Here is a 27,598-nt window from a genome sequence, read left to right as displayed (position 1 = left end):
TATCAAAGAAAGCTTTGTCAAAGTAAACATTTCTCAAACAATTGAATTCACTGACACTTAAGTGACACCTTGTACCTTTAAAACAAGCATGAAAATGTAGTCGAGAATCTTGCATTAAAATGAATGAACAATTTATCTTCTATTTGTTTAAAAATTTCTGGAAGTTCTTACCGCACCAGTGTGTAACTCACCTTGATTATTTGAGGAGGTGTGACTGGGAGCTCTCTTTGAAACCTTTATGTTGCCTTTCGCGGTGTGAGAACCTCGCTTGTACAAAGCTTGCAGCTACTAATGCGTTTGCCCTCAGAATGTGTGACATGCAGAGGCAAGGTATCTGTAATGAACGGTGTGAAGTTAAAGAGCTTTCTTTTGAAAGAAAAATAAGAGACAAAATAGAAAGAGTTTTGAAATATCAGCAGATTTTCAAAAACAAAAAGGGGAGCGCTTTTGAGCTACTTATCTATAACCATTCCTCCAACTGTCCCAATCTTGGATGAATGGACTTGTCCATTCTATTAACAAAGGGTAAAGTTGGAGCATTCAGCGGTGGATTGCATCCAGCCCTGCGCCTTGGGGCATCCCTTGTGTGAATCCACTATAGAATCACAGCCCATCGAGTCTGCACCAAAGCATTAAAGCCACCTGACCTGTCTACCTAATCCCATTTGCCAGCACTTGGCCCATTGTCTCGAATGTTATGACGTACCAAGTGCTCATCCAGGTACTTTTTAAAGGATGTGAGGCAACCCGCCTCTACCACTCTCCCAGGCAGGGCATTCCAGCCTGTCACCACCCTCTGGGTAAAAAAGTTCTTCCTCAAATCCCCCTTAAACCTCCTGCCCCTCACCTTAAACTTGTGTCCCCTAGTAACTGACCCTTCAACTAAGGGGAACAGCTGCTCCCTATCCACCCTGTCCATGACCCTCATAATCTTGTACACCTTGATCAGGTCACCCTCAGTCTTCTCTGTTCCAGCGAAAACAACCCAAGCCTATCCAACCTCTCTTCATAGCTAAAATGTTCCATCCCAGGCAACATCCTGATGAATTGCCTCTACACCCCCTCCAGTGCAATCACATCCTTCCTATAATGTGGCGACCAGAATTGCACACAGTACTCCAACTGTGGCCTTACCAAAGTTCTATATAACTCCAACATGACCTCCCTGCTTTTGTAATCTATGCCTCGATTGATAAAGGTAAGTGTCCCATATGCCTTTTTCACCACCCTATTAACCTGCCCTTTTGCCTTCAGGGATCTATGGACAAACACGCCAAGGTCCCTTTGTTCCTCAGAACTTCCCAGTGTCAGGCCATTCATTGAATACTTCCATGTCACATTACTCCTTCCAAAGTGTATCACCTCACACTTTTCAGGGTTAAATTCCATCTGCCACTTTTCTGCCCATTTGACCATCCCGTCTATATCTTCCTGTAACCCAAGACACTCAACCTCACTGTTAACCACTCGGCCAATCTTTGTGTCATCCACGAATGTACTGATCCTACCCCCCACATAGTCATCTATGTCATTTATATAAATGACAAACAATAGGGGACCCAGCACAGATCCCTGTGGTACGCCACTGGACACTGGCTTCCAGTCACTGAAACAGCCGTCTGTCATCACTCTGTCTCCTACAGCTAAGACAATTTTGAATCCACCTTATCAAGTTACCCCGTATCCCATGTGCATTTGCTTTCTTGATAAGTCTCCCATGTGGGACCTTGTCAAAGGCTTTGCTGAAATCCATGTAAACTACATCAACTGCACTACCCTCATCTGCACACCTGGTCACATGCTCAAAAAATTCAATCAAATTTGTTAGGCATAACCTCCCTCTGACAAAGCTATGCTGACTATTCCTAATCAAATTTTGCCTCTCCAAGTGGAGATAGATTCTCTCCTTCAGAATTTTCTCTAATAGTTTCCCTACCACTGACGTGAGATTCACTGGTCTATAGTTCTCTGGCTTATCTCTACAACCTTTCTTAAATAGTGGGACCACATTAGCTGTTCTCCGGTCCTCTGGCACCTCCCTGGTGGCCAGAGAGGAATTAAAATTTGGGTCAGAGCCCCTGCAATCACCACCCTCGCCTCCCACAGCATCCTGGGACACAAATCGTCCAGACCTGGAGATTTGTCCACTTTTAAGCCTTCCAAAACCTCCAATACCTTGTCACTCCCTATGACAATTTGCTCAAGAACCTCAGTCTCTCTCTCTCAGTTCCACATCTACTTCCTCATTTTCTTGGGTGAAGACAGATGTGAAGTATTCATTCAACACCCTACCAATGTCCTCTGGCTCCACCCACAGATTTCCCCCTTGGTCCCTAATGGGTCCTACTCTTTCCCTGGTTATCCTCTTCCCATTTATAGACTTATGGAATATCTTGGGATTTTCCCCACTTTTACCAGCCAGAGCTTTCTCATGTCCATCTTTGCTCTCCTAATTGCTTTCTTAAGGTCCATCCTACACTTTCTGTATTCCACTAATGCTTCCATTGATTTGCTTATATTTGCTACTGCACTCCTTATATTTGCTAAAAGCCTCTCTTTTCCTTCTCATCGTACCCTGAATGTTTCTGGTCATCCATGGTTCTCTGGGCTTGTTGCTCCTATTACCCTAGAGGGAACATGTTGGGCCTGTACCCTCCCCATTGCTCTTCTGTAGATTTCCCAACAAGTAACTCTTTCCAGTCTACCTTGGCCAGATCCTGCCTTACTTTACTAAAATTCGCTCTCCCCCAATCCAAAAACCTTTTTTTGCAACTTATCTATTTCTTTCTCCATAACAAGCTTAAATTGTACCATGTTGTGGTCGCTATCACCAAAATGCTGCCCCACCAAAACGTCAACCACCTGTCCGGCTTCATTCCCCAGAATTAGGTCCAGCACTGCACCCTCCCTTGTTGGATCCTCTACATATTGAGCTAAAAAGTTCTCCTGTATACATTTTAAGAACTCCACTTCATCTAAGCCCTTAACACAATGACTATCCCAATTAATGTTGGGAAAGTTGAAATCACCGAATATAACTACCCTATTATTTTTACACACCTCTGCGAATTGCGCACATATTTGCTCCTCAATTTCCCGCTGACTATCTGGGGGTCTATAATAAACACCTAGCAATGTGGCTGTCCCTTTTTTATTCCTAAACTCTACCCATAAAGCTTCATTTGATGTCCCCTCCAAGATATCATCTCTCCTTACTGCAGTAACTGATCCCTTAACTAATATTGCAATGCCCCCTCCTCTGTCTCGCCTGAAGATTCTATATCCCAGGATATTGAGTGCCAAACCTGCCCCTCCCTCAACCATGTCTCCGTGATGGCTACCATATCACAATTCCATGTGTCAATCCTTTCCCTTAACTCATCCGTTTTACCTGAAATACTCCTGGCATTAAAGTAGAGGCCATCCATCCTGGTCTTACTTCCTTGAAACTTCCTTCCACTGTATTCCCTCTGACTTGTCAGCACTTCTTCAGCAAGGGCTTCCCACCCCATCACCGCTACCTTTCGTTCCCCATGATTTATCCTTTCCCATAACTCTTCCTCACCAAGCTCTTCCACAGACACTGCATCAGTTTAGAAATGTTTGTTACACCCACTGAAGCCTGGCTACCCGACCCGAACCCGACTACATGTGTCGGGGTCGGGTCTTTATTCTGTGTCCAGCATTCGGGCTCGGGTCGGGCTGGACTGTACTGGCTTTGTACTTTATAAATAAATGCATCAACTAACATGTTTGATATTATTAATAGGGAGGTCCAGTCCCACCAAGCTTCCGCTCCCTCGCCTGAAATTGCACCCACCCAGAGCGGAGCTTGCTCATATTTCCCCCCCCCCCCCCCCCCCCCCCGATTCAAATCCTTCTCCACGGCTTTACTGCATGACTGCTGAATTTCTCCAAAGCCCTTGCTGCTTTCAACCTGCATAAGCTCCATGTGGCTGTCCCCTGATTACTTACCAACTGTGGCTCCCCAGCTCTCACTGTGTTCTGTTGAAAATCCTCATTCACAACTCACTCCCTGACTTTATCCCTCACCCCAGCTTCTGCAGTGACCCAGTGTCACATCCCTCTCCCACTTTATCCCTCTATGTGTCTTGTCCTACCCTGCTCCAGTCTGTACCCCCCTCCCTACTCCACCTCTTACCCCAAATTTCAAAACATTTGCAAATCCCACCCTTTAGACCAAATTTTGGTGGTCTCTCGACTCCCATACTTTGGACGAATGTCCACACCTCTTATACAAGTTCAGATTATGGCAGCCAATTGGTGAGGGAGCTGGATTGTGTTTTAGTAGGAGAAATTACTGAGGGAGTTAAAATGAGAGTATAGTTTAAATTTGGGACTGTACACCCCTACCGCCTTATTCAAATATTCAATTTGTGCTTGAATTATGTGAATTTTTACAGAGTGGATCATGCTACACTACTGAAGGGTGTGATTGTCCTGGAGGAATTCTGTAAGGAGCTGGCTGCAATATCATTTGTCAAATACCCATCGGAACCAGACTAAACTCAGACTGGCCGTGCTCTGTGCCTTTTGTCAAGAGACCGTTGAACTGTCACTGGACATTGTACACATGTTTCCAGCTCACTGACTTGGACAATCCGTCCTCATCGTTCTCAATGTTATGTTTAAATTGAACTGAGTATAGCCTTTTTGTTACTGTGGGGAATTTGGAAATTTTCCTTCTCTTCTCCGATTCCCACCTTAAATTTGATTCATGGATTAAGCTTGCACCTGGTAATGGTGCATGAGAAATGGGGTTAATGACCTACTCCTCTGTGAGCTACATGTTCCTGGAAACAGCAAAGCTCAGCCTCAGATCCTGAATGGTGCCTCTATTCCCTCTCTCCTCTCCCCATTTCCCCCACTCCTGTCCTGCACCATTACTGGTTTACACTTGGCTGTGGCTCAAGGCACATAAGATGCAAGATTACGTGTCACTGTTTGCACATGATTGTGTGAAATGCTTTGAACATTTGAAAGGTAGGGGGTTATATAGCTGCAAGTTTTATTTATGTCTAAAGATGACCGAATCATGTGAATGTACCCTGGGGTCTTCTGTTGCTGTTGTTTGTAGATAGTCTGTGTTCTCAGGAGATGAAAGTGAACTCCTTTTAATGAGAGCTGCTTGTTGTATAGAGAATGGCTCCCTTGTCTGAAAGGAAGTTGGTGAAGTGGTTTAATCACAGCTTGTAATGATTCCTGCCAGAACCAAGGACATTTTTTGTGATTAAACAAAAAAGAATGAATATCCATCATACTGTACTAAATATTGTATTTTTGTGTGCTGTGCTGAACTGAGCTGAGGAGAGACAAGAGAGCCTCCCTGAATGATCAGAGTGCAGGGTACATTTCGGACGCCTCGCTGCAGGACTATTTGGGTTCTGAGGCTATTATCACTGCACTTACCTCGTATTCTCAATAACTGGGAGCCAAAGATTTCAATTGGTAGATGGACTAGAGGGGAGTTCAGGAGAAACTTTTTCAGCCAGAGGGTTGTGGGGGTCTGGAAACTACAAGGCTACAGACAGAGCTAGATAGCTCTTTTTCAGCTGGCATAGACATGATGGGCTGAATGGCCTCCTACTGTGCTGTAAATTTTCTATGACTGGGGATTTATGCAAAGCTCAGGTAGATGACACATTGTCTTAACCTAGAAGAACTCTGAATGAAGACATAAAGTAATGCGCAAAACGGCTCCATTATTGTTAGCCAGTTCTCTGTGTTGCTAGTTTTCAAAGTGATGTCTCGGCAAACCGAGAACAGCACAGAACGCAGTCAACGAACCAATCTAAACTTACTTCATGCTAACGACTTAAGGAAAAGCCAGTCAAAATCTATTTAAGGCTGCAAACACTTTAGAACGATGGTAGCTAGTTCAGCTAGAAATGTTCAGTGAAGCTGCTTTTAATTAGTCTCTGAAATCATGCACGGTCATAAATTATCCACACATAGGAACAGGAGGAGGCTATTTAGCCCCTTGGACCTCTTCCACAATTCAGTGAGATCGAGGCTGATCTGTGACCTAACTCTACTTACCTGCCTTTGCCCCATATCCCTCAATACCTCGGGTTAATAAAAATCTCTCAGATTTAAAATTAACAATTGATCTAGAATCATTGCCATTTGCGGAAGAGAGTTCCAAAGCACCCTTTGCATGTATAAGTGTTTCCTAACTTCACTCCTGAAAAGTCTGGCTCTAATCTTTAGACTATGTCCCGTAGTCCTCAACTCTCCAACCAGTGGAAATAGTTTATTTCTATCTATCCTATCTGTTCACCTTGATATCTTGAAAACTTTGAGTAAATCCACTAGTCACATCCTGCCAGCTGGAGTACCTGCCCATTATCCCTACTCTCTGTCTCTTGCCAGTCAGGGAATCTCCATGAGCTTCAACTTTAGCTAGAAGTCTCTATCAAATGCCTTCAGGAAATCCATATAAATAACATCCAAAGACATTCCCCTACCCCATACTTTAGTCACTTCTTCAAAAAATTCAATCAGGTTTGTCAGGCATGATCTACCTTTCATAAATCCAGGCTGTTTCTCTCTGATAAGCTGAAAATTTTCAAAATGCTCAGTCATTCTATCCTTAATCATAGACTCTAGCAATTTCCTGACAACGGATGTTAGGCTAACTGGTCTAAAATTCCTCTTTTGCCTTTCTTTAATAGTGGAGTGATATGCAATTTTCCAATCGAAAGGAAGGATGAGAAGTAGGGAATATGCAATATTCTCACCTACTTGCTTTAAAACCCTGGGACGGAAACCATCCGGTCACAGGGATTCATTGCATTTTAGTGCCATTACTTTCTGAGGCAGCAATGCACTGTTATAAGAGTTGGGGTGTCCAGGCCAACAATTAACGCTCGAACAACATCAGTAAATTTCTCTGGTTATTTATTTCAGTGCCACTGGGAGATTAATATCAGCTTTACCAGGCAGGCACAATACATATAACAAACTCTAATTTGTCAGTCAGCCAGCCAGTCAGGAGTGGGTGACAGTGTCTGTGTACCGAGCTGATTTTTGGGGTGCGGCTGATGGTTTAGAGAAACAGGAATGTCGATAATACAGGACCCATAGCTTGAACAGCTATACTGAGACAAGCAGCCATATACAACTTACACACTTTGGCTGCATCGCTGCTTCAGAACTGGGCTGTTTATCTACTACTGACGTCACATTTATTACCAGGCTTACCATGCTTCATATCAGTGCATTTCAGACTTCTCATTACACTAATATACTAACATCACTCCCTGGGGTTAAAACATTTAACACGGAGAATGGTCGATTGCTGTTGGGGATTATAGGTCGGGTAGATGGAATGGTAGAACAGGCTTGAGGACTGAATGGCCTTCTCCCTCTGCTCCCTGGGAGTGATGGTGTTCATTCATTGCAGCGAGGGTATAACTAGCCTCACTAGCCTATAATGAGGCAGTGGAGGGTTGGATGCAGGGAGGGAACAAATTTGGCTCCTGCTTATTGTGGATAACTCAACTGGCATTCAGGTTCAGGTTACATTGTGAAGCACCAGAGAGACCCTTTCCAGACAGAATCATCATCTTCAGAGGGAAGACCCAAAGACATCTCAGCTCCCCGGGGTACGGACGTTCTCGGCACCAGCTCCCTGGGGTGCAGATGGCTCCCGCCGCCAGCTCCCTGCCACTTCACCCACATCGAACACAAGTTTAAACAAAAACTCTGCTGAAGGCTAAAGTAAAAAGGACAAAATGCTAGACATCGGGTCCAGTCCAGGCGCTGGTATCACACAGGCTGAGGGAGACTGGTTTGAGTCACATAAATCACCACATTTGTTACTCAGGCTCCTTCTCAAATAGTTCAGAGAAATTGGCCAGAGAATCCAACAAAAGCAAGTTTAAGCGACCAAAACTAATTGAAATGGAAACGAACACTCTGCCCTACACATTGGACGATTCAGTCATGGGGGTTAGCTGCTGAGTGCACACATTTTCCAGCACATCTTCCACTGGTTTAGTGATTCTGGACAGGCCAGAGACTGTAGATAGGGCCTTGAGGATCACTGGCTGAGTGAGAGACCACAGGGAGTCGCTCACAGGATGGCACTCGCTGCCCGGAATGCTGCCACCTCTTCAGGCGTCCTCAGGTACTGCTCGATTTCGCTGTCGGATATCTCCTCCTCGCCAGTGGTCGGCTCGCTGCTGAGGCTTCTCTCTGGTTCCGGGTAAGACTTTCTCTTTTTCCTTTGTGTGAGGCACGGAGGGAGGAAGATAGGTGCTGCGCGTTTACGCCTCAACACTGTGTCCTCTGAGTGACCCAGCTGATCCTGAAGGGAGTGCATAGTCTCCCCATCATCCCCCTCCCCACTCCTGCCCTCCTCACTGCCGCCCTCAGCCTCCCTACCCTCCGCACCCCTGCCCTCCCCAAATCCAGCCTCAGCCTCCCTGCCCTCCTCACTCCTGCCCTCAGCTTCCCCACTCCCACCCTCAGCCTCCCCGCCAGTTCCTGATCCGGTTCCTTCACTTGGGTCCGTCTGTCCGCCTGCGGTTTCTCCCCGTGCGCAACTCAGCGTCTGCTTGAGTAACAAGGTGCGATGGCGGAGAATATCATCGGTGTATTTCACCACAGTCTTTGTGTCAAGCTGCTGTGCTGCCAGCCACGCCAGCTGCGATGCCAGTCTGACCAGAATGCTGATGATCTCTTTCACCCGCTGAGAGGTGGGCGGGGGCTGCCTGATCCCAGCCAGCTTGCAGAACCTCCCCAGGCTGCACTTTAGCCGGTGCCTGGGCAGCAGCGATTGCCACGCCAGGTAAGCTGCTGCCGTGATGATGGGCACAGGGTGTCTCCCAGTCACCAGCCACGTTTCACTGGCCAGCTCCACAAGCTGCATGGCACGATTCACCACCTTGTCTTTATCTTCCAAAAATATGGATGGGATTGATGCAGAATTCTGGAACAAATGAAACCTGGCAGGGAAGGAATCAGAGTCACAGTGGGCAGGAAATACACAAGAGATCACAATCCCAATACATCTCATTATCTCTTAACCAAGGGGTCAATGTCCAGATTCTATTCTGATTGAATTTTTTTGAAGAATTGACAAAGTTGCTAAATGAGGGAACTCCAGTGGATCGGAGATTTCCAATACATTTTTGATAAGGTACTGCGCAAGAGGCTTTGGTACAAGATTAGTGATAATATATTGAGCTGGATTGAGAATTGGCAGAAAGTAGTTAGAGATGGATTTGGATCTGTCTGGAGACCAGTCACTAGTGGGATCAGTGCTGGGATGGTGGTTCTTTCCTATTTTTATTAAGGATCTGGATGTAGGTGTTGGAGGCACAATCTGCAAATTTGCTGATGATACTAAAATCTGTGTGATTGCTAAGCCTGTACATGATGCTCAACAGCTTCAGGTGGAAGTTTAATGTGGTTGGAGTTTGGCTCATGACTGGCAAATGATGTTTAATTTGGAAAAGTGCAGTTTTATGCCCATCTGTATAACATTACATACACCCTTCAGGGAAAAGCATTAAAGAAGATGGAGAAGGAAAGAGATCTGTGAGTTCCAGTGCAAACATCTCTAAAAGGTACACGAGTAATGCCGTGAATGACAGCCAGAGCACATAAGTTGTTGGGATGCATTCAGAGGACAACTGATCCCAATACAAGGCAAAAATATTTTATCCTTGTATGAGCCCTTTGTCCGACCTCACCTGGAATACTGTTTGGATCTCCTCACATAGTGGGTGATATTGAGACTGTGGACAGGGTGCAGAGGAGGCGCCTCTGGATTAATTCCCAGTATAAAGCATAGATAGGCTAAAAAAGTTGGGACTTGACACTTTACAGAAGTGTAGATTTTGGGTGATTTGATCGAGGTTTATAAAATGGTGAAGGGAATGGACTGTATTTGTGTAGACAGTTTGGTCTAATGAAACATGTTTAAGTTGTAAAAGGCCACATCTTGGATAGATGTCAGGAGGAGGTTCTTTTCCCAGACAATAGTGAACCTCTGGAACAGGCTGCAGCCTCGTGTGGTGACACCGATTCACTGAATTCCCTCGCACAAGAGCTGGACCCTGTTCCTAGCTGGGTCAGTGATCACCTCTTATTTAAGGTAAGCACTTCGGAGAATCCAGGGCCACAGTGATCTCCTGGATTAATTTTGATCGCCTAGATGGGTCGGAGAAGAATTTCTCAGAGGCTTTTCCCCCAAAATTGCCCTGCGTCTTTAATCTGTTTTCTTTGCCTCGCCAAAGAAACCTCCTGGTTTCTGCTGGGGTGGGGAGTGTTTATACTGTGATATACCAGGCATCACAATTGTGGTGACTGGCTGGATGGAACAGAGGGTTATATCTTCCTGTACCCTAATATCCCACACCCAGAGGACCAGGGTCATGAGGTGGGCAAGGGGGATACTGGGGAAGGGGTGTATCAGGAATCAGTACTTACAATCCAAGCACCCCTTTTACCCCTCACCTGGGTGCCCGTGAATCACACAAGCCTCAATATTGGTAGACTATTTCACCGCAGCAGGCGCCACAACTGAGCCCAATCCTGAACACCCACACACAGGCGGTCTATCCAGAGAGATCATACAGCAGTGATGAGGGGGTGGGGAACCTGTGCTGACCCTCCATAATGAACCCAGAGACCAAAGCACCAGTCAGTTCAGTGCACGCAGCTCAGCCTAGGAATTGGGTGATGTCTGCGTGAGGGGTACACAGCACAGCCTCAGGGGTATAAAGCCCAGATTGTGACCTGCGCAGTGGGAGTAATGGGGTGGGGGAGAAGGGGTAAACATGCAACATTACCTCAGTGTTAACCTGACCATTTGAAACCATTTCACATCATCCTATCTTTCAACTGAACCCTGTGACCCAGAGATAGACAAAGGTCAGTGAGCAGCAGTCAGGGGTCAGCTATTTCACTTTCAGACACTGCTCCATATTTCCAGCACTTGCTGACAAGGGTTCCTTTGAATGAAGATTAATTCTTTTTTGAATTTCTGAGTGCTCAACTGTAGTTTAGTTGCAACACTTCACAGTGTGGTCTGATCCCGAATATTCCAAGTATTATTGAGGTGAACCTGAATATGGAGAGAGTGCAGCTACACTGCAGGCTGCGCACAATGGGCACTGTGGGCTAGATACCTAATGGGGGAGGGAGGCAATGCCAGTGGCCTTAGGTATAGGAAACCAACCTCAGCTGTGAGGGCACAAACCCTATTTCACCCTAAGCAGCTTCAGTTAACCTCACTGGGAGGAGTTTTAAATCCGAGGATGAGTGCTGTAAATTGGAGGGCAATGGAAGGTCAGCGACGACGAAAGAGGACATACTAACCCGTCACAGTGGGTTTTCACCAGATCCAGCAGGCTGAGAGTGGGGATGTCCAGCAAAAGTTCTTTCACCAGGTGCTGGTAGACCGTCGAGAAGAGGGTGGGGTCCACGTGAAGCAGTGAGCAGACGGTGCTCATGGTCAGGGGCCAGTTGTGCTGGCGACAGGAGATGTGAACGCAGCAGCCCACCAAGGCCTCCTTCTTCTCCAGAGTGACGTGCAGGAAGCTCTGATGCTCGTAAGCCCTCAGGTAAAGCTCGCTGGCTGTGTCCTCGACAACCGGACGCACACGAAGAATCCTGCAAAGGTCACGGACCCGCTTTTGACCTTGGGGTAGCGAGGGAGAGAGAGACAATTAGAGTCATCCACAGGAGAAGGACGAGGTCAGTGAAATGACTGCAGAAATGTAAGTAAAATGCCAACAACTGAGAAATCTTACACTCAAGACAATACTGAGGGAGCTGATGAGGGGCAGTACTGAGGGAACGCTGCACCAGAGGGTCAGCTCTGAGTGAGTGCTGTTGCAGGGTCAGGACTGAGGCAGCGTCACGCTGTCAGAGGAGCAGTACTGAGGGAGCATTGTGCTGTCAGAGGTGCAGACTTTCAGATGAGACAGTAAACTAACGCAATTTCTGCCCCCTCAGGTGGTCTTAATTGATCACTGTTCAAAGAAGAGCATGGGCGTTCTTCCTGGCATCCTGGCCAATATTTATTCCTCAAATCAACATCATTTAAAAACTGGCCATTTTATCTCACTGCCATTTCGGAATCTTGCTGTGTGCAAATTGGTTGCCGAGTTTCCTACATTACAACAGCGACCACACTTCAAAAGAATTCCTGAGGTCATATAAGATGTGAGAAAAACGCATGTCTTTTTATCCAGTAAAGTCCAAATTTCTTGAATTTCCTTTTATGAACAGATATGCAAATGTTGTGGCTAATTACAGGTTATTTATCGAGGTTTAAGTCCCGCCCCCACCTCCAGCTCATTGGCTGAGACAGTGTGTCAATTAGCACTGACCTCAGCCACCAATCCATCTCCCTCAAGTGGAGAATGCTGGAAGTACTCAGAGGGTCAGGCAGAGAAACAGCATCAACGTTCCAGGTCGATGACCTTTTGTCAGACCTGGTACTTTTAGTAAAAGTTCCCGCAACTTCGATCTTTGACATTGTAATAAGCTGCACTATTTTCTGTGGAACTTTCCACTCCTGACCAGCAACAACTGGCTTGCCTTCAAATGATGGCTCTACTCACTTTCAAATGCTTATTTCCACTTTTACTATTAAAGTATCTTACCTTGTATCTGATTGCGACAAGGCTTTTTCACCTCTGCTGTGCTCTCAGTGTATCTCACTGCTGCGGAAAAGAATTGAAACAGTGAACTTCCAACAGTGCAGTTCAACATTGAAAGAGGCTGTGCTATTTAAGCTGTGGGCCATGGTCTCCTGTACTCCCAGATGTACTCCCCTAAATACCTAGATGGATTTTGCAATCCTGCCTGAAACATTGAAATAAGAGCAGATTTAGAACTCACCTCTCACATGCTTCGCTGCCAGAGTGAGTGGCTTTTGCCTCAAAAGCAAAATATTGCAGATGCTGAAATCTACTCTGTCCAGACCCCTCATGATTTTGAATACCTCTATCAAATCTCCTCTCACCCTTCCCTTCTCCAATCTATTTCGTAAATCAAGTTCCTCATCCCTGGACCATTCTCATGAATCATTTCTGTACTCTCTCCTATGCCTTCACATCTTTCCCCAAGTTCGGCACCCAGAACTGGAAGCAATACTCCAGCTGAGACCGAACCAGTGTCTTACACAAGTTTAACATTACCTCCTTGCTTTTGTACTCTATGGCTCTATTAATACAGCCGAGGATACTTTATGCTTTATTGACTGCTCTCTCAACCTGTCCTGCCACCTTCATTAACTTACGCACATATACACCCAAGTCCCTCTTCTCTTGCACTCCTTTTCGAATTATACCCTTTATTTTATATTGTCTGTCCGTGTACTTCCTACCAAAATGAATCACTTCACATTTCTCCGCATTGAACTTCAAATGCTACTTGTCTGCCCATTCTACCAACTAGTGTATGTCCTTTTGAAGTTCCACACCATCCTCCTCACAGTTCACAACGCTTCCAACTTTTGTATAATCAGCAAATTTTGAAATTGTTCCCTGTACACGAAGGTCTAGGCCATTAATATATATCAGGAAGATCAAGGGTTCCAACACTGACCCCTGGGAAACTCCACTACAAACCTTCCTCCAGTCCAAAAAACATCCCTTAACCACTGCTTTCTGTTTCCTGTCACTCAGCCAAATTCATATCCATGTTGCTGCTGTCCCTTTTATCCCAGGAGCTATAACTTTGCTGGAACAAAAACAGAACATGCTGGAAATACTCAGCAGGTCAGGCGGCATCTGTGGAGAGAAAAGCAGAGTTAACGTTTCAGGTTGATTATTAGGGTCTGAAGTTCTGATAATGGATGACAGATATCTGGTAGTTCAAGATAATAGGGAGAACAGGTGTTGGGTGTTAATTAGTTAATTGTAGTCGAGTGTGTGTGTGTATATATATATATATATATATATGTAATATAGACCAGCCAGCACTGGCTGGTGGTGTTGTTTGAAGAGCAGAAGTAAGCTCTGTGACAAGCAATAAATGATCGACACCAAAGCATGAGTCTCAGTGTCTTCTTCACAAACAGGCTTGAAGATTTCTTTAACATAGTTGACCTTTCATCAGAACTGGCAAGGGTTAGAAATGTAATAGGCTTTCAGCAAGCGGGGGAGGGGGTGGAAGAAGAACAAAAGGGAAGAATAGAGGGAGAATAGCTAGCAAAAAATATAAAAACGGATCGTAAAACCTTCTATAGAAACGTAAAAAGGAAATGTTTGGCTAAGACAAATGTGGGTCCATTACAGGCAGAGTCAGGAGAATTTATAATGGGAACTAGAGAAATAGCAGAGAAGCTAAATGATTACTTTGTGTCTGTCTTCACTGAGGAAGGGACAAGAAATCTCCCAGAGTCAGAGATCCAAGGGACTAGGAAGAATGAGGAATTGAAGGAAACTAGTATTAGTAAGAAGGTTGTATTGGAGAAATTAATGGGGCTGAAGACTGATAAGTCCCCAGGACCTGATAATTTACATCCCAGAGTGTTGAAAGAGGTAGCTAGTGGATGCATTGGTGATCATCTTCCAAAATTCTAGATTCTGGAGCAGTTCCTGCAGATTGGAAGGTAGCAAATGTCACCCCACTATTTAACAAGGGAGGTAGAGAGAAAACAGGGGATTACAGACCTGTTAGCTTTATATCAGTAGTAGGGAAAATGTTAGAATCTATTCTAAAGGATGTGAGAAATAGACACATGGATAATAATGAACTGATTGGCAGATGGAACATTAATGTGGAAAATGTCAGGTTATCCACTTTGGTAGGAGGAACAGATATGCAGAGTATTTTTTAAATGGTAAGAGATTAGAAAGTGTAGATGTACAAAGGGACCTGGGTGTTCTTGTCAATACGTCACTGAAAGCTAACATGCAGGTGCAGCAATCAATTAGGAAGGCTAATGGTATGTTAGCCTTTATTGCAAGGGGATTTGAGTACAGGAGTAGTGGGGTCTTGCTTCATAGAGTTATACAGCACAGAAACAGGCTCTTCGGTCCATCGTGTCTGTGCTGGCCATCAAGCCCCTATCTATTCTAATCCCATTTTCCAGTCCTTGGCCCGTAGCCTTGTATGCTATCGCATTTCAAGTACTCAAACATGATTTCCCATTCATAAATCCATGTGAGGGATCCTGCCTCTATCACCCCTTCAGGCAGTGTGTTCCAGATTCCAACCACCCTCTGGGTGAAAATTATTTTCCTCAAATCCCCTCCAAACCTCAATTGTGTAGAACCTTGGTTAGACCGCACCTGGAGTACTGTGTGCAGTTTTGTTCCCCTTACCTTCGAAGGGATATTATTGCCATACAGGGAGTGCAATGAAGGTTCACCAGACTTGTTCCTCGGATGGTTGGACTGTTCGATGAAGAGAGGTTGGGGAAACCGGGCCTGTATTCTCTAGAGTTTCAAAGAATGACAGGTCATCACATTGAAACCTACAAAACACTTAAAGGGATAGACAGGGTAGATGCAGTTAAGATGTTTCCCCTGGTTGGAGAGTCTACAACCAGGGGACACAATTTCAAAATAAGGGGGAAGCCACTTAGGACAGAGATGAGGAGAAATTTCTTTACTCAGAGGGTAGTGAATCTTTGGAATTCTCTATCCCAGAGGACTGTGGAAGCTCAGTCATTGAGTATGTTTAAAGCAGAGACTGACAGATTTCTAAATACAAATGACATAAAGAGATATGGGGATAGTGTGGGAAAAACGCATTGAAGTGGAAGATCAGCCATGATCATATTGCATGGCAGGGCAGGCTCGATGGGCTGAATGGCCTGCTCCTGATATGTTGGGTGGAAGGTCACTTAATGTGGAAGAGCAAAGGGATTCAGATGTTCAGTTCCCAAGACATTAAAAGTATCTCAGTAAAAGTGGATGAGTCCATTGAAAAGGGTTTCGAGGAAGAGATACAGAATAAGGGGAATTTATATAAAACCTCACTCCAACCACATCTGGAGGACTGTGTGCAGTTTTCAGTTCTGCAAGATAGCAGGATAAGGCAATGGAGAGGGATCAGCGTAAATTCACTAGGATGTGCCCAGTATGAGGAAATACAAATATGAGGAAAGGCTTGAACAATTGAGATGGTGAGGTGATTCAACAGAGGTGCTTAACATGATGAAGGAATAGTAGAGTGGAGAGACAATGATTCCAGAGATTTGAGGCATCAGGAACAAGAGGACATAGATATAAAATGCAAGATATTTAGGACAGAAAGTGGGAGGTTTTTTTTAACAAGAGTGTTGTGAGACTGTTGAATGATTTCATGATTGAAACGGAGTGTCAGGAGGCTAGTCCAGTGTAGAGACAAACTTTTTCAGCCATGATAGGTGATCAGGAGCAGAAACAGGAGCAAAACTTTCCTCTCCTTATTACAGGGGCAGTTACGTGAGCTGTGATACCCGAGGTCAGCACACACCCTGCATCGTGTACCTTGCTCAGAGAACACAGTCATTTCTGGGAGTCATTAGGTGCTGAACAAGGCTTGTACCTTGGAAGAACGTCTCCTCGGAGCGAGTTGTTGTGAGTAGTCCTTCAGTTAGCAGGAAGCCGCATTCAGTGCACACGAGATGGTTTTGGCTGTAATGCGAGTCTTCTTCCACCGCGCTGGAGCCACACTCGGGGCACTTGTGCTGTCCAGACATCATTTACACAAGCCCAGAGACTGACTTCCTCTCTACACAAAACAAAGGCAGTGACAGAAAAATCAGTGCACCCATAAAGTTATCGTGAGTTTGATTCTTTCCCATCAAGTCATACCCGTAACACCCTGGAGATACTGACACTCTCTCAAACCCCTGGAGATACTGACACCCTCCCAAACCCCTGTAAATACTGACACCCTCCCAAACCCCTGTAGAGACTGACACCCTCCCAAACCCCTGTAGAGACTGACACCCTCCCAAACCCCTGTAGAGACTGACACCCTCCCATACCCCTGTAAATACTGACACCCTCCCAAACCCCTGTAAATACTGACACCCTCCCAAACCCCTGGAGATACTGACACCCTCCCAAACCCCTGGAGAGACTGACACACTCCCATAGACCCCCTGTAAATACAGACAAACTCCTGAGGACCCCCTGTAAATACTGACACACTCCCGGAGACCCTCTGTAAATACTGACACATTCCCGGGACCACTGTAAATACTGACACTCCCGAGGACCCCTTGTAAATACTGACACACTCCCGAGGACCCCTGTAAATACTGACACACTCCCGAGGACCCCTGTAAATACTGACACACTCCCGAGGACCCCCTGTAAATACTGACACACTCCCGGGACCCCTGTAAATACTGACACACTCCCGAGGACCCCCTGTAAATACTGACACACTCCCGAGGACCCCCTGTAAATACTGACACACTCCCGAGGACCCCCAGTAAATACTGACACACTCCCGGAGACCCCCAGTAAATACTGACACAATCCCGAGGACCCCCTGTAAATAGTGACACACTCCCGAGGACCCCCTGTAAATACTGACACACTCCCGAGGACCCCCTGTAAATACTGACACACTCCCGGAGACCCCCTGCAAATAGTGACACACTCCCGGAGAACCCCTGTAAATACTGACACACTCCCGGAGACCCCCAGTAAATACTGACATAATCCCGAGGACCCCCTGTAAATAGTGACACACTCCCGGGACCCCTGTAAATACTGACACACTCCCGAGGACCCCCTGTAAATACTGACACACTCCCCGGGACCCCTGTAAATACTGACACACTCCCGAGGACCCCCTGTAAATACTGACACACTCCCGAGGACCCCCAGTAAATAGTGACACACTCCCGGAGACCCCCAGTAAATAGTGACACACTCCCGGAGAACCCCTGTAAATACTGACACACTCCCGGAGACCCCCTGTAAATACTGACACACTCCCGGGGACCCCCTGTAAATACTGACACACTCCCGGAGACCCCCTGTAAATACTGACACACTCCCGGAGAACCCCTGTAAATACTGACACAATCCCGAGGACCCCCAGTAAATACTGACACAATCCCGAGGACCCCCAGTAAATACTGACACACTCCCGGAGAATCCCTGTAAATACTGACAGACTCCCGGAGAACCCCTGTAAATACTGACACACTCCCGGAGAACCCCTGTAAATACTGACAGACTCCCGGAGAACCCCTGTAAATACTGACACACTCCCGGAGAACCCCTGTAAATACTGACACACTCCCGGAGAACCCCTGTAAATACTGACACACTCCCGGAGAACCCCTGTAAATACTGACAGACTCCCGGAGAACCCCTGTAAATACTGACAGACTCCCGGAGAACCCCTGTAAATACTGACACACTCCCGGAGAACCCCTGTAAATACTGACACACTCCCGGAGACCCCCTGTAAATACTGACACACTCCCGGAGAACCCCTGTAAATACCGACACACTCCCGGAGAACCCCTGTAAATACCGACACACTCCCGGAGAACCCCTGTAAATACCGACACACTCCCGGAGAACCCCTGTAAATACCGACACACTCCCGGAGAACCCCTGTAAATCCCGACACACTCCCGGAGAACCCCAGTAAATACCGACACACTCCCGGAGAACCCCAGTAAATACCGACACACTCCCGGAGAACCCCTGTAAATACCGACACACTCCCGGAGACCCGCTGTAAATACTGACACACTCCCGGAGACCCCCAGTAAATACTGACATAATCCCGAGGACACCCTGTAAATAGTGACACACTCCCGGGACCCCTGTAAATACTGACACACTCCCGAGGACCCCCTGTAAATACTGACACACTCCCCGGGACCCCTGTAAATACTGACACACTCCCGAGGACCCCCTGTAAATACTGACACACTCCCGAGGACCCCCAGTAAATAGTGACACACTCCCGGAGACCCCCAGTAAATAGTGACACACTCCCGGAGAACCCCTGTAAATACTGACACACTCCCGGAGACCCCCTGTAAATACTGACACACTCCCGGGGACCCCCTGTAAATACTGACACACTCCCGGGGACCCCCTGTAAATACTGACACACTCCCGGAGAACCCCTGTAAATACTGACACAATCCCGAGGACCCCCAGTAAATACTGACACAAACCCGAGGACCCCCAGTAAATACTGACACACTCCCGGAGAATCCCTGTAAATACTGACAGACTCCCGGAGAACCCCTGTAAATACTGACACACTCCCGGAGAACCCCTGTAAATACTGACAGACTCCCGGAGAACCCCTGTAAATACTGACACACTCCCGGAGAACCCCTGTAAATACTGACAGACTCCCGGAGAACCCCTGTAAATACTGACACACTCCCGGAGAACCCCTGTAAATACTGACAGACTCCCGGAGAACCCCTGTAAATACTGACAGACTCCCGGAGAACCCCTGTAAATACTGACACACTCCCGGAGAACCCCTGTAAATACTGACACACTCCCGGAGACCCCCTGTAAATACCGACACACTCCCGGAGAACCCCTGTAAATACCGACACACTCCCGGAGAACCCCTGTAAATACCGACACACTCCCGGAGAACCCCTGTAAATACCGACACACTCCCGGAGAACCCCTGTAAATACCGACACACTCCCGGAGAACCCCTGTAAATACCGACACACTCCCGGAGAACCCCAGTAAATACCGACACACTCCCGGAGAACCCCAGTAAATACCGACACACTCCCGGAGAACCCCTGTAAATACCGACACACTCCCGGAGACCCGCTGTAAATACCGACACACTCCCGGAGAACCCCTGTAAATACCGACACACTCCCGGAGAACCCCTGTAAATACCGACACACTCCCGGAGAACCCCTGTAAATACCGACACACTCCCGGAGACCCCCAGTAAATACCGACACACTCCCGGAGAACCCCTGTAAATACCGACACACTCCCGGAGACTCCCTGTAAATACCGACACACTCCCGGAGACTCCCTGTAAATACCGACACACTCCCGGAGAACCCCTGTAAATACCGACACACTCCCGGAGAACCCCTGTAAATACCGACACACTCCCGGAGAACCCCTGTAAATACCGACACACTCCCGGAGAACCCCTGTAAATACCGACACACTCCCGGAGAACCCCTGTAAATACCGACACACTCCCGGAGAACCCCTGTAAATACCGACACACTCTCGGAGAACCCCTGTAAATACCGACACACTCCCGGAGACCCCCTGTAAATACCGACACACTCCCGGAGACCCCCTGTAAATACCGACACACTCCCGGAGACCCCCTGTAAATAGTGACACACTCCCGGAGAACCCCTGTAAATACTGACACACTCCCGGAGACCCCCTGTAAATAGTGACACACTCCCGGAGAACCCCTGTAAATACTGACACACTCCCGAGGACCCCCTGTAAATACTGACACACTCCCGGAAAACCCCAGTAAATACCGACACACTCCCGGAGAACCCCTGTAAATACTGACACACTCCCGGAGAACCCCCTGTAAATACCGACACACTCCCGGAGAACCCCAGTAAATACTGACACAATCCCGAGGACCCCCTGTAAATACCGACACACTCCCGGAGAACACCTGTAAATACCGACACACTCCCGGAGAACCCCTGTAAATAGTGACACACTCCCGGAGACCCCCTGTAAATAGTGACACACTCCCGGAGACCCCCTGTAAATAGTGACACACTCCCGGAGAACCCCTGTAAATACTGACACACTCCCGGAGACCCCCTGTAAATAGTGACACACTCCCGGAGAACCCCTGTAAATACTGACACACTCCCGAGGACCCCCTGTAAATACTGACACACTCCCGGAAAACCCCAGTAAATACCGACACACTCCCGGAGAACCCCTGTAAATACTGACACACTCCCGAGGACCCCCTGTAAATACTGACACACTCCCGGAAAACCCCAGTAAATACCGACACACTCCCGGAGAACCCCTGTAAATACTGACACACTCCCGGAGACCCCCTGTAAATACCGACACACTCCCGGAGAACCCCTGTAAATACCGACACACTCCCGAGGACCCCCAGTAAATACTGACACACTCCCGGAGAACCCCAGTAAATACTGACACACTCCCGGAGAACCCCAGTAAATACTGACACACTCCCGGAGAACCCCAGTAAATACTGACACACTCCCAGAGACCCCCAGTAAATACTGACACAATCCCGAGGACCCCCTGTAAATACCGACACACTCCCGAGGACCCCCTGTAAATACCGACACACTCCCGGAGACCCCCTGTAAATACCGACACACTCCCGGAGAACCCCAGTAAATACCGACACACTCCCGGAGACCCCCTGTAAATACTGACACACTCCCGGAGAACCCCAGTAAATACCGACACACTCCCGGAGAACCCCAGTAAATACTGACACAATCCCGAGGACCCCCTGTAAATACTGACACACTCCCGGAGAACCCCAGTAAATACCGACACACTCCCGGAGAACCCCTGTAAATACTGACACACTCCCGGAGACCCCCAGTAAATACTGACACACTCCCGAGGACCCCCTGTAAATACCGACACACTCCCGGAGAACCCCAGTAAATACCGACACACTCCCGGAGAACCCCTGTAAATACCGACACACTCCCGGAGAACCCCTGTAAATACCGACACACTCCCGGAGAACCCCTGTAAATACCGACACACTCCCGGAGAACCCCTGTAAATACCGACACATTCCCGGAGAACCCCTGTAAATACCGACACACTCCCGGAGAACCCCTGTAAATACCGACACACTCCCGGAGAACCCCTGTAAATACCGACACACTCCCGGAGACCCCCTGTAAATACCGACACACTCCCGGAGACCCCCTGTAAATAGTGACACACTCCCGGAGAACCCCTGTAAATACTGACACACTCCCGGAGACCCCCTGTAAATAGTGACACACTCCCGGAGAACCCCTGTAAATACTGACACACTCCCGAGGACCCCCTGTAAATACTGACACACTCCCGGAAAACCCCAGTAAATACCGACACACTCCCGGAGAACCCCTGTAAATACCGACACACTCCCGGAGAACCCCCTGTAAATACCGACACACTCCCGGAGAACCCCCTGTAAATACTGACACAATCCCGAGGACCCCCTGTAAATACCGACACACTCCCGGAGAACACCTGTAAATACCGACACACTCCCGGAGAACCCCTGTAAATAGTGACACACTCCCGGAGACCCCCTGTAAATAGTGACACACTCCCGGAGACCCCCTGTAAATAGTGACACACTCCCGGAGACCCCCTGTAAATAGTGACACACTCCCGGAGAACCCCTGTAAATACTGACACACTCCCGGAGAACCCCTGTAAATACTGACACACTCCCGGAGAACCCCTGTAAATACTGACACACTCCCGGAGAACCCCTGTAAATACTGACACACTCCCGAGGACCCCCTGTAAATACTGACACACTCCCGGAAAACCCCAGTAAATACCGACACACTCCCGGAGAACCCCTGTAAATACTGACACACTCCCGAGGACCCCCTGTAAATACCGACACACTCCCGGAAAACCCCAGTAAATACCGACACACTCCCGGAGAACCCCTGTAAATACTGACACACTCCCGGAGAACCCCCTGTAAATACCGACACACTCCCGGAGAACCCCAGTAAATACTGACACAATCCCGAGGACCCCCTGTAAATACCGACACACTCCCGGAGAACACCTGTAAATACCGACACACTCCCGGAGAACCCCTGTAAATAGTGACACACTCCCGGAGACCCCCTGTAAATACTGACACACTCCCGGAGAACCCCCTGTAAATACCGACACACTCCCGGAGAACCCCAGTAAATACTGACACAATCCCGAGGACCCCCTGTAAATACCGACACACTCCCGGAGAACACCTGTAAATACCGACACACTCCCGGAGAACCCCTGTAAATAGTGACACACTCCCGGAGACCCCCTGTAAATAGTGACACACTCACGGAGACCCCCTGCAAATAGTGACACACTCCCGGAGAACCCCTGTAAATACTGACACACTCCCGGAGACCCCCTGTAAATAGTGACACACTCCCGGAGAACCCCTGTAAATACTGACACACTCCCGAGGACCCCCTGTAAATACTGACACACTCCCGGAAAACCCCAGTAAATACCGACACACTCCCGGAGAACCCCTGTAAATACTGACACACTCCCGAGGACCCCCTGTAAATACTGACACACTCCCGGAAAACCCCAGTAAATACCGACACACTCCCGGAGAACCCCTGTAAATACTGACACACTCCCGGAGACCCCCTGTAAATACCGACACACTCCCGGAGAACCCCTGTAAATACCGACACACTCCCGAGGACCCCCAGTAAATACTGACACACTCCCGGAGAACCCCAGTAAATACTGACACACTCCCGGAGAACCCCAGTAAATACTGACACACTCCCGGAGAACCCCAGTAAATACTGACACACTCCCAGAGACCCCCAGTAAATACGGACACAATCCCGAGGACCCCCTGTAAATACCGACACACTCCCGAGGACCCCCTGTAAATACCGACACACTCCCGAGGACCCCCTGTAAATACCGACACACTCCCGGAGACCCCCTGTAAATACTGACACACTCCCGGAGAACCCCAGTAAATACTGACACACTCCCGGAGACCCCCTGTAAATACTGACACACTCCCGGAGAACCCCAGTAAATACCGACACACTCCCGGAGAACCCCAGTAAATACTGACACAATCCCGAGGACCCCCTGTAAATACTGACACACTCCCGGAGAACCCCAGTAAATACCGACACACTCCCGGAGAACCCCTGTAAATACTGACACACTCCCGGAGACCCCCAGTAAATACTGACACACTCCCGAGGACCCCCTGTAAATACTGACACACTCCCGGAGAACCCCAGTAAATACCGACACACTCCCGGAGAACCCCAGTAAATACTGACACACTCCCGGAGACCCCCTGTAAATACTGACACACTCCAGGAGAACCCCAGTAAATACCGACACACTCCCGGAGAACCCCTGTAAATACTGACACACTCCCGGAGACCCCCAGTAAATACTGACACACTCCCGGAGACCCCCAGTAAATACTGACACACTCCCGGAGAACCCCAGTAAATACCGACACACTCCCGAGGACCCCCTGTAAATACCGACACACTCCCGAGGACCCCCTGTAAATACTGACACACTCCCGGAGAACACCTGTAAATACTGACACACTCCCGGAAAACCCCAGTAAATACTGACACACTCCCAGAGACCCCCAGTAAATACTGACACAATCCCGAGGACCCCCTGTAAATACCGACACACTCCCGAGGACCCCCTGTAAATACCGACACACTCCCGGAGAACCCCAGTAAATACTGACACACTCCCGGAGACCCCCTGTAAATACCGACACACTCCCGGAAAACCCCAGTAAATACTGACACACTCCCAGAGACCCCCAGTAAATACTGACACAATCCCGAGGACCCCCTGTAAATACCGACACACTCCCGAGGACCCCCTGTAAATACCGACACACTCCCGGAGAACCCCAGTAAATACTGACACACTCCCGGAGACCCCCTGTAAATAGTGACACACTCCCGGAGAACCCCTGTAAATACTGACACACTCCCGGAGACTCCCTGTAAATACCGACACACTCCCGGAGAACCCCAGTAAATACAGACACACTCCCGGAGACCCCCTGTAAATACTGACACACTCCCGGAGACCCCCTGTAAATACCGACATACTCCCGGAGACCCCCTGTAAATACTGACACACTCCCGGAGAACCCCAGTAAATACTGACACAATCCCGAGGACCCCCTGTAAATACCGACACAATCCCGAGGACCCCCTGTAAATACCGACACACTCCCGGAGACCCCCTGTAAATACTGACACACTCCCGAGGACCCCCTGTAAATACTGACACACTCCCGGAGACTCCCTGTAAATACTGACACACTCCCGAGGACCCCCTGTAAATACCGACACACTCCCGGAGAACCCCAGTAAATACCGACACACTCCCGGAGACCCCCTGTAAATACTGACACACTCCCGGAGAACCCCAGTAAATACTGACACACTCCCGGAGACCCCCTGTAAATACTGACACACTCCCGGAGACCCCCTGTAAATACTGACACACTCCCGGAGACCCCCTGTAAATACTGACACACTCCCGGAGAACCCCTGTAAATACTGACACACTCCCGAGGACCCCCTGTAAATACTGACACACTCCCGGAGACCCCCTGTAAATACTGACACACTCCCGAGGACCCCCTGTAAATACTGACACAATCCCGAGGACCCCCTGCAAATACTGACACACTCCCGGGGACCCCCTGCAAATACTGACACACTCCCGGGGACCCCCTGTAAATACCGACACACTCCCGGAGAACCCCTGTAAATACCGACACACTCCCGAGGACCCCCTGGAAATACTGACACACTCCCGGAGAACCCCAGTAAATACTGACACACTCCCGGAGAACCCCAGTAAATACTGACACACTCCCGGAGAACCCCAGTAAATACTGACACACTCCCGGAGACCCCCAGTAAATACCGACACACTCCCGGAGACCCCCAGTAAATACTGACACACTCCCGGAGAACCCCAGTAAATACTGACACACTCCCGGAGAACCCCAGTAAATACCGACACACTCCCGGAGAACCCCTGTAAATACTGACACACTCCCGGAGAACCCCTGTAAATACTGACACACTCCCGGAGAACCCCTGTAAATACTGACACACTCCTGGAGACCCCCAGTAAATACCGACACACTCCCGAGGACCCCCTGTAAATACCGACACACTCCCGGGGACCCCCTGTAAATACTGACACACTCCCGGAGACCCCAGTAAATACCGACACACTCCCGAGGACCCCCTGTAAATACCGACACACTCCCGAGGACCCCCTGTAAATACTGACACACTCCCGGAGACCCCCAGTAAATACTGACACACTCCCGGAGAACCCCTGTAAATACCGACACACTCCCGGAGAACCCCTGTAAATACTGACACACTCCAGGAGAACGCCTGTAAATACTGACACACTCCCGGAGAACCCCAGTAAATACTGACACACTCCCGGAGACCCCCAGTAAATACCGACACACTCCCGAGGACCCCCTGTAAATACTGACACACTCCCGGAGAACCCCAGTAAATACTGACACACTCCCGGAGACCCCCTGTAAATACTGACACACTCCCAGAGACCCCCTGTAAATACCGACACACTCCCGGAGAACCCCTGTAAATACTGACACACTCCCAGAGAACCCCAGTAAATACTGACACACTCCCGGAGACCCCCTGTAAATACTGACACACTCCCGGAGACCCCCAGTAAATACCGACACACTCCCGGAGACCCCCTGTAAATACTGACACACTCCCGGAGAACCCCAGTAAATACTGACACACTCCCGGAGAACCCCAGTAAATACCGACACACTCCCCGGAGACCCCCTGTAAATACCGACACACTCCCGGAGAACCCCTGTAAATACCGACACACTCCCGGAGAACCCCTGTAAATACTGACACACTCCCGGAGAACCCCTGTAAATACTGACACACTCCCCGGAGACCCCCTGTAAATACCGACACACTCCCGGAGAACCCCTGTAAATACTGACACGCTCCCCGGAGACCCCCTGTAAATACTGACACGCTCCCGGAGAACCCCAGTAAATACCGACACACTCCCGGAGAACCCCTGTAAATACTGACACGCTCCCCGGAGACCCCCTGTAAATACTGACACGCTCCCGGAGACCCCCTGTAAATACCGACACACTCCCGGAGAACCCCTGTAAATACTGACACGCTCCCCGGAGACCCCCTGTAAATACTGACACACTCCCGAGGACCCCCTGTAAATACTGACACACTCCCGAGGACCCCCTGTAAATATTTAACACATGCCCAGGACACTTTCGAAACAGTGACACACTAAGAAATGCTGAATTTGAATAGCCACTTGCTCTTCCCCGGTCCCTCCATTTCCATGAGGAGTTTTTCAGGCTCTGGCTGGAGAAATAGGAATGGTGTCACTGACCCTTCACCCCGGCTTCCTGCTGTAAACAAAATCGCCACGTGCTGCAAAAGCGCGCGTGATTTATCGGAAAGGAACGATTGAAAACCTGCAAATATATATAATTCCGATGGGCTTTATCAAGTGAGGAGGATTGCATTTGCCTCCCACAGATACGGCGGCTGTTACTTTACCCCTCACAGAAATGGCGCCGGCTCTTGCCACCCTCAGAATGGCGGCCACGCCTGTGCCCCGCACGTACTGACACACTCCCTTTAACCGCCCCTCCCAGTGTGGCGACGGCCCACCTGGCGGCCCCGCACAAAGATGGCGCCCCCCTTTTCCCGCCCCTCCCAGTGTGGCGACGGCCCACCTGGCTGCCCCGCACAAAGATGGCGCCCCCCTTTTCCCGCCCCTCCCAGTGTGGCGACGGCCTGTCCGCCCCGCACAAAGATGGCGCTCCTGTC

At 48.7% G+C, this 27,598-nt stretch overlaps 2 protein-coding genes across 7 annotated transcripts in view; one reads left to right on the top strand and one right to left on the bottom strand.

The window, feature by feature from the left end:
* The window catches only part of LOC137357018 (FHF complex subunit HOOK interacting protein 2A-like), a 28,731-nt gene extending 23,455 nt beyond the window's left edge, over positions 1 to 5,276 (top strand). For all 3 annotated transcript variants that reach the window (XM_068022943.1, XM_068022944.1, XM_068022946.1), the window contains one exon: positions 4,425 to 5,276. In XM_068022943.1, the coding sequence (XP_067879044.1) occupies positions 4,425 to 4,527 (103 nt within the window). In that variant the 3' untranslated portion in view covers positions 4,528 to 5,276. The remainder of the gene's footprint in view (positions 1 to 4,424) is intronic.
* A 1,613-nt stretch (positions 5,277 to 6,889) lies between these two features.
* On the bottom strand, positions 6,890 to 27,418 carry LOC137357038 (transcription factor IIIB 50 kDa subunit-like). Of its 4 annotated transcripts, none has more exons than XM_068022984.1 (5): positions 27,326 to 27,418; positions 16,525 to 16,710; positions 12,645 to 12,704; positions 11,353 to 11,674; positions 6,890 to 8,972 (listed from the first exon to the last, which is right to left on the bottom strand). In XM_068022984.1, exons 2-5 carry the CDS (start codon positions 16,679 to 16,681, stop codon positions 8,099 to 8,101), a joined length of 1,413 nt encoding a protein of 470 aa, XP_067879085.1. In that variant the 5' UTR covers positions 16,682 to 16,710; positions 27,326 to 27,418; the 3' UTR covers positions 6,890 to 8,098. The 4 variants fall into 4 exon arrangements, with proteins under 4 accessions (XP_067879085.1, XP_067879084.1, XP_067879086.1 ...); XM_068022983.1 differs by having other exon boundaries at positions 27,241 to 27,402; XM_068022985.1 differs by lacking the exon at positions 27,326 to 27,418 and adding an exon at positions 27,156 to 27,240.
* Positions 27,419 to 27,598: the final 180 nt, after the last annotated feature.

Source organism: Heterodontus francisci, chromosome 47, assembly GCF_036365525.1.
Source record: "Heterodontus francisci isolate sHetFra1 chromosome 47, sHetFra1.hap1, whole genome shotgun sequence".
NCBI classification, from domain to species: domain Eukaryota; kingdom Metazoa; phylum Chordata; class Chondrichthyes; order Heterodontiformes; family Heterodontidae; genus Heterodontus; species Heterodontus francisci.
The sequence above is the reverse complement of the archived record's forward strand: the minus strand, read 5'-3'. Positions and strand labels throughout refer to the sequence as shown.